The sequence below is a fragment of the Procambarus clarkii genome, chromosome 70 (genome assembly GCF_040958095.1).
Source record: "Procambarus clarkii isolate CNS0578487 chromosome 70, FALCON_Pclarkii_2.0, whole genome shotgun sequence".
In the NCBI taxonomy this organism is placed as follows: domain Eukaryota; kingdom Metazoa; phylum Arthropoda; class Malacostraca; order Decapoda; family Cambaridae; genus Procambarus; species Procambarus clarkii.
This window is the reverse complement of record NC_091219.1, coordinates 21,402,136-21,410,342: the sequence shown is the minus strand read 5'-3', so window position 1 is coordinate 21,410,342 and position 8,207 is coordinate 21,402,136. Positions and strand designations below refer to the sequence as shown.

Sequence of the window (8,207 nt, the reverse complement as noted above, 5' to 3'; positions counted from 1 at the left end):
AGTAGCTGAATCTTAACAACAACAAGGAAATTGGAAATATCAAAGTCAATGCCATTCACGGCTGTCTTGAAACGACAGAACACCGGCTTCTTTCGTGCAAAAATAAGAAATAAGGAAGAAAGAATGACCTCTGAACTTAGCCGTAAGTCCAAATGATACAAAACCTCAAAATAGCAAATGGCCACGGGAGAAGCCAACGATTATATGAAGCAGTGATTGTCAAGTTAAAACAGTGCTAAGCAAGAAGTATGCTTGAAGAGTTTCAGTTAGGAACTCTCGGAGCATTCTGTTCGTCGTAATGGTCACTTGTAACGACCACGCCAGCTGCGAGTTCTAGATTCGCCCACAAAAGTTTCGCATAATCGTTTCATAAAATAAGCTCACCATAGTGTGCAAATGTTATATCTGGAGTCTGGAATCAGGGACCCTGAAGCCGTCCTTGGCAGCCCAGGACGACATCCTGTACCGGGTGCTGAATAAGGAACAAATCGTTACTGCAAGAGGACAGTTGCAAGGGAACAATGTCAAGAAAACAGTGGCAAGGAAACAGTAGCAAAAAAACAATATCAGTATCTGAGTATCTCAGTATCTCAGGTAGAGAAAATATCCGGGTAGGAGAAGCGTTACCTTATGCCACGCACAGTAAGACACCTTAGTCCAAGATCTGGGAACTCTGGGACAGATAACATAGGTAAATGAAGTGCTGAAAGAAAGTCTCAGTAGGAGTAAGGAACGTACCTTGAGCCGTAACGTAACGTAACTCAGTTACGTAACGTAACTCAGTTACGTAACGTAACTCCAGTGTAACGTAACTCAGTTACGTAACGTAACTCAGTGTCTAACGTAACTCAGACATTTGAATAAATTCAGAGGAAAGTAGAGGAAAAGAGGACGTCGGACTGTAGAGCGAGGGCGGTGTCGGACTGTGGGGCGAGGGCGGTGTCGGACTGTGCAGCGAGGGTGGTGTCGGACTGTGGGGCGAGGGCGGTGTCGGACTGTGGAGCGAGGGTGGTGTCGGACTGTGGGGCGAGGGCGGTGTCGGACTGTGGAGCGAGGGTGGTGTCGGACTGTGGGGCGAGGGCGGTGTCGGACTGTGGGGCGAGGGCGGTGTCGGACTGTGGGGCGAGGGTGGTGTCGGACTGTGGAGCGAGGGTGGTGTCGGACTGTGGGGCGAGGGCGGTGTCGGACTGTGGAGCGAGGGCGGTGTCGGACTCTGTTAGAAGCGGGGGGGGGGTGTAACTGAAATGTCAGGGGATCGAACCGGCTTACCCTTAGAGGAGAAAGAGGAAGATATCCGGTTGGTGCTTGAGGGCGGACGGTGGAGGCGTTGGTGCTTGAGGGCGGACGGTGGAGGCGTTGGTGCTTGAGGGGACGGGAGGCGTGGTGCTTGGGGACGGTGGGGCGTTGGAATCAGGAATCCAACCTAGGAATCGAGAACCTAGGAATCAGAAATATTATGGACAAATTTATAAAACACAGAAGAATAATTGATCACTTTTATTTAACACAAATGAGAATTAATACCAAACTCTTAACATCCTATACTATTCTTTCAGGCAATTGGAATGGAAATTCTAATTTATTCTATTAACTCAACACAGTACTTTACCGTCTATCTTGCGTCCCAGTCTGATGGAGCGGATGTCCTCCCTTGGTGTGGTGTCCCTCCTCCTATCCAGACCACAACCACACTAAGAAAGAATTCGCTGTAATGAGGACGAACACTGCTGATTGCCTATTCTAATTGTAAGACGTAAGACTTAATTACCCAGATACAATAAGATGCTCCTGGGCCAGCAAGGTCTGAACCCAACACACTAGATAATGGAAGATTGCATAGGCTATTTCAGCAAGTAAGTTGTTACATGCAATGCTAATAATATCATCATTTATATAAACAATATTATAATAGGATTTGGCTACCGAGGCCGCATGGTCAATCAGTGTTTTGGCCCCAACGTTTACCAATCAACCCTAAAAATAACTGTTATGCCCGATGGTAACAACCCTAAATTTTATACAATACCTTTATCCAATCATGTACTCATCTTTAAAGATCTCAAGTTTCCTCTATGTAAGTGCAATCCGTGGATAGATGTTAACCAAATTACAGGTAGAGTTGAAACAGTGTTTAATTACTTAAATGCTCGTCTGGGGTTATCTTGAGATGATTTCGGGGCTTTTTTAGTGTCCCCGCGGCCCGTCCTCGACAAGGCCTCCACCCCCAGGAAGCAGCCCGTAACAGCTGACTAACACCCAGGTACCTATTTTACTGCTAGGTAACAGGGGCATAGGGTGAAAGAAACTCTGCCCATTGTTTCTCGCCGGCGCCTGGGATCGAATCTAGGACCACAGGATCACAAGTCCAGTGTGTTGTCCGCTCGGCCGACCGACTCCCCATTCCTCATGTTTGAGAGATAAAGATTAGGGTGAGGTCACACCCTGCCCTTCTGCTCCAAGACAGGTCAAAATTAACAACTTACTCCTATCACTGACGTGGGTCATGATAACAATATACTCCATTCAATATAAGAATACGTCAATATTTTGAACAGCTGACTCATAGCCAAATACTATTACAATATTCTTTTATATAAATGATACTGTTCAAAATACAACTGTGGTTGTATTTTGTGCATGTTTTTGTATTTTGTAAAAGTGTTTTTGTACTTTTAAAGTGTTTTAGTATTTTCAGAACGTGTTTTTTACTTTGTTATGTTAGGAAGGAGGGCTTAAGCAAAGAAGGGCTTAGCTCCTTGGTCGTACCTCTTTATTTGTTAAATGTCTGATGCAACGATCATCATCCCTCATGTTTGATATAATTTTTGAAAATATAGTGTGTTTATAATGTGGATATTATATCTAAAGACTCATTATATCGAGGGGTTGATGCATATAACTGTGCTGACCTAACTGAGCAAAGATTGAGTGGGGATCTGGCTGAGGGAGTGTGCTAGTATTTGTGTTGTAAGCAAATAGCATATACTTGCTATTTCTTCCTCGAAGCTCCTTCCCTCCCCCCCTTCAATGTCGAAACCATGATCCATCAGCTCCATTAATTCCAAAACACTATGATCTACCAACGGATATAGATTGAGATCTAGAGAGAGGAGAGATAGTGTGTGTATCAGGAGAGAGAAAGAGAGAGAGGGGGAGAGGGAGAGAGAGATGGAGAGAGAGAGAACGAGAGGGAGAGAGAGAGAGAGAGAGAGAGAGAGAGAGAGAGAGAGAGAGATGAGAGAGAGAGAGAGAGAGAGAGAGAGAGAGAGAGGGGTGGGGAGAGGGAAAGACTAAACAATTATTTTGCAGCTCACAAATTTACGTTTTTATCTCCGTTCAGCAAAAAGGGATCAGATGAGACACCCATTAAAAAAAACTTTCTTTTGTTTCCAAATAATTTCGTGAATGGTTTTCTCTCTCAATGATTTTCGAATTTTGGGCACGACTGTGATTCCAGTCGATGTGGATCAAGCTATTAAGGAAATAATTAAAAAGTGTTGAATGTATTCTTCGTCCTATGAAAAGATTTTCATGTTTTTTATGTTGTCAGATGAAGAGCGGAATATGTTTGTGTCTGTTTTGATAGTCGCCATTGGTTTATTTGTATCTCTTTCTCTGTGCATCTGCTTAGCCCTATTTGCTGTATCTCTTTCTCAGTGTCTGTGTATCTGCTTAGCCACAATTTGCTGTATCTCTTTCTCAGGTCTGTGTATCTGCTTAGCCCCCAATTTGCTGTATCTCTTTCTCAGTGCCTGTGTGTCTGCTTTCTCTTTTCCGTTCTTGATGTCACTTTGTTCAGTCCTTTTCTCCCTTTGAATACTAACTGCACAGTCGAGGAACTTCTTTAACTCTTGTGAAATTGGTCTGCATGAGACTTTCTTCTGGCCTCGTATGCATGTACTCACCTAGTTGTGATTGCGGGGGTTGAGCTCTGGCTCTTTGTTCTCGCCTCTCAACTGTCAATCAACAGGTGTACAGGTTCCTGAGCCTATTGGGCTCTATCATATCTACACTTGAAACTGTGTATGGAGTCAGCCTCCACCACATCACTTCCTAATGCATTCCATTTGTCAACCACTCTGACACTAAAAATTTCTTTCTAATATCTATGTGGCTCATTTGGGCACTCAGTTTCCACCTGTGTCCCCTAGTGCGTGTGCAGATGCTTCCTCACCTCCCCACTGGTAATCACAAACTTATCTAGTTGTGTCTGATTAGATAATCCCTCACTAATATTTGGGATTTCTCCTTGCTTTACTGTGAAGACCTCCTGTAATTTCTTATTGAGTTCCTCGCATATTTCCTTGTCGTTTGTAGTGAATCTGTCTGCCCATATCCTCAGTTTCATTACCTGTTCCTTCACTGTTGTTCTTTTTCTCATGTGGCTGTGCAGTAATATTGATTGAGTCTTTCCCTTTCTTGCTACATATTTTCATATTGTCTTTCTGCCTCTCTTCTCACTCTGACGTAATTTATTCCTGGCGCTCTGGTATCTTCTTCTGCTCTCTAAGTGTCCTGTTATTTCTATAGTTTCTTCCACGCCCTTGTACTTAGTTTCTTTGCTAGCTTACATCTCTGATTTAAACCATGGTTTCGTGTCTGTATTTATTTTTCTCCTTTTGGACTGGGACGAACTTGTCTGCTGCCTCCTTGCACTTCTGTGTGATGAAGTCTATCATTTCTTGGGCCGTCTTTCCTCTGATATAACTTTCTCAAGTTATATCTGTCAGAACTTTACATATCTCCTCATAGTTCCCCTTTCGGAATACCAGCCTTTTGTTGTCTGGGCTCTTCCTTGATTACATTAACCCTTCTTCGACCAGGTACTCAAACATCAGTAAACTGTGATCGCTCATTCCCACTAGGGCTTCGAAGCCAATTTCCTTTATGTCAGAGACATTCAGGTGTGAAGACTAGGTCGAGTCTCGCCGGTTTCAGCGTTGCATCTCATTCTTGTAGGTTCCCTGACATACTGACTTTAAAACTTTCTTGTCGCCATCTCCGGCAGTTTAGCTCTCCATGTTTTCCTCACCTCCATATAATTCCTTGTTTTCCCAGTCTATCCTTCAGTGATTGAAGTCACCCATGATGAGTAGATGGGATCTATTTGTACAGGCAGCAGAGGCTGCCCTCTCAAGTATAGTGTTAACTGCCATGTGGTTCTGTTATACTCTTGCCCGGGACTTCTGTCATTTGGTGGTGGGTTATATATGACTGCTACTACTACTCTTGGTCCTCCCATCGTCATGGTGCCTGTTATATAATCTCTGAACTCTTGTCTGTGTGTGCGTGCGTGCGTGCGTGCATGTATATGTGCGTGTGTGTGTGTGCAGTAAATTATTAGGAGTACTTAACAATAAATAAATATCCCAGCCCACACATGCATCAGCCTCCTCCCTCTTCTCCCAACCTCATCAATAAATCGTCCAGCGCCATATGCCTTCCGACCCACTAGTTTCTTGTGGCATTTAACTTTACAGTTGTTGACAGTCTATGCTTCGACGATTTCTCGTGACCCAGCACTGTGGGCGGTGAGAAGTAAGGTGCTGGATCTCGCTACTTCAGAAGAAAATGTAGGAAGGTAAACAATGAAAACGGTCTCTTCTTTATGAAAATAATGACACGAATTTGTTATTGTTGAGTGTGAATGAATAGTGTGAGTGTGGGAGTGGAGTAGGGGGGGGGGGGACCTGGAGGGAAGAGTTCAGTGAATAAGTTGAGGAGAAGTGAGCAGGTTGACGGTCACTGGGGGGGTTGACCGCTGCCGGCTAGGGTGACCAAGGCAGGAGCCAGAGATGAGTTATTGTACCCATAAAACTAACTTATCAACTCATTAATGAAACATATTTCACCGCCCATTGTTACTACCAGCAGTATATCCTTGTCCCGGTCACCGTGCACCCATCACAGTGCACCAATCACCGTGCACCAATCACAGTGCACCAATCACCTATACTACCACAAAATCATACGTTAATACCGTGTATGATCCAGTAGACTCCGGGAGTAGATAAAAGTGTCACCAAGTACTAAAGATTATATAGTCGTGACGCAGCCTGTGAATACTCGCCAGGGGGTCGAGCCCTGAGTACCTCAAGGAGCCCTGCGTCATCCACACATGAATCGAAGATTAAATATGTTTATGTGGCACATTTACCTATGTGGACCCACGAACTCCTTGCGTCCCCATGGCACACCCACACGCTAGCCCCCACCTCCCCTCCCTTATTGTGCTCCTTCCTATCATCCCCTCTTCAATCTTCCCCTCCGCTTTACATTGATTCACCAAGCTTATTGTCAACTGCATCGACAGGCTGCCGGCAGCAGTTTAGAGCGACGTGTAAAGGAGGTGAAGCGGGGGGGAGAATTGATTGAGAACATTGTGGTCCCGTCTCCTGATGGATCGCCACGTCCAATGGGACCACAGTCCTCCCAGAAGGAGAGAAAGACCTGGTCTCTGTCTCCTGATGGATCGCCACGTCCAATACGACCACAGTCCTCCCAGAAGGAGAGAAAGACCTTGTCTCTGTCTCCTGATGGATCGCCACGTCCAATAAGACCACAGCCCTCCCAGTAGGAGAGAAAAAGACCTCGTCTCTGTCTCCTGATGGACCGCCACGTCCTATAAGACCACAGCCCTCCCAGAAGGAGAGAAAGACCTCGTCTCGGTCTCCTGATGGATCGCGACGTCCAATAAGACCACAGCCCTCCCAGAAGGAGAGAAAGACCTCGTCTCCGCCTCCTGGTGAATCGCCACGTCCAATAAGACCCCGTCCCGCCCCGAGAAGAGAGAATGCCTTGTCTCTGAAGCGGGTCCAACACCACACAGGCAACCAGGCAAATAAATAAATCAATAAAAGTGATATGTGTGTACAAAAAAGAAGGGTGCAGTTGTAAGCAATATATTTCTGGAACAGAGAGCAGATAAAGAAAATGTATTGTGGGAAGAAGCAGCAGTTAGAGGAGACAGATGGTATAGGCGGCACCGCTTTATAAACACCACAATACCGTAAATAACATACACCACTAAATAGGAAATAGTTCAGTACGGAAAAGTTTGGGAACGGGATGTCTGTGTGTATGTGTGTGTGTGTGTGTGTGTGTGTGTGTGTGTGTGTGTGTGTGTGTGTGTGTGTGTATGTGTGTGTGTGTGTGTGTGTGTGTTCTCACCAACCTGTGCTTGCGGGGGTTCAGCTCCGGCTCAACCGTCAATCAACTGGTGTACAGGTTCCTGAGCCTATTGGACTCTATCATATCTCCATCTCAAATTAGTGTATGGAGTCAGACTCCACCACATCACTGCCTAATGCAGTCCATTTATTAACTACTCTGACACTGAACATATTCTTTCTAATGTCGTTGTGGCTCATTGGGTACCTTGTTCATGTTCCACCCATGCTAAATAGTTTGTCTTTGTCAACCATGTTAATTTCTCTGAGAATTATATACGTGGTGATCATGTTTCCCCTAACTGTTCTGTCTGCCATAAACGTGAGGTTTAGTTCCCCTAGCCTTTCCCCGTAACTCATACCTCTCAGTTCCGGTTCCGGGGCTAGTCTGGTGGCATACCTCTGAATCTTTTTTAACTTAGATTTTGCTTAATTTGGTATGGATTCCATGCTGGCCAAGCTGCTTCGAGTGGAGTGTGTTCGTTGTGATATATATATATATATATTATATATATATATATATATATATATATATAATATATATATATATAGAGAGAGAGAGAGAGAGAGAGAGAGAGAGAGAGAGAGAAAGGGTAAGATTAATTATTCTAGTACGAATCTTCTCAATATTTTTTATATTTTTCTTCACTGTCGATGGTAGTTTAAAAATTAACTCTCTAAAGTTCATTTTCACACAATATTATGGTCTGACGCCTGGGAAAGCGAACCCCTCCCCCCTCCCCTCCGTGTTTCATAATATTCCCCCTGTGTTTCCTTTTCTGTTTCATCCCGTGTTCTAAAAATATAGATTCGTGTTTTTATGTGTATTATTCCATGTTCTGGTGTTTTATCCTGTATTCTCTTATGTTCCGTATGTTTCCTACATTTTATTCAATGTTTTATTCAGTTTTCTCCTGTGTTTTATCCGATTTTCTCTAGAGGTTGTTACGTGTTCTCTCGTGTTTTTATCGCTATATTTCCTTTCTTTAGTGTTTCGTCCCATGTTGTATTTGATCCAATGTTCTCTAGTTTTGGTCC

The 8,207-nt window shown here is 44.2% G+C and overlaps 1 protein-coding gene across 1 annotated transcript; it reads right to left on the bottom strand.

Moving 5' to 3' along the window:
• Positions 1-866: 866 nt before the first annotated feature.
• LOC138355991 (probable G-protein coupled receptor 152) lies at positions 867-4,436 on the bottom strand. Its single transcript, XM_069311537.1, has 2 exons — positions 4,352-4,436; positions 867-1,213 (listed from the first exon to the last, which is right to left on the bottom strand). The coding sequence occupies exons 1-2, from the start codon at positions 4,434-4,436 to the stop codon at positions 867-869; spliced, it is 432 nt and encodes a 143-aa protein (XP_069167638.1).
• Positions 4,437-8,207: the final 3,771 nt, after the last annotated feature.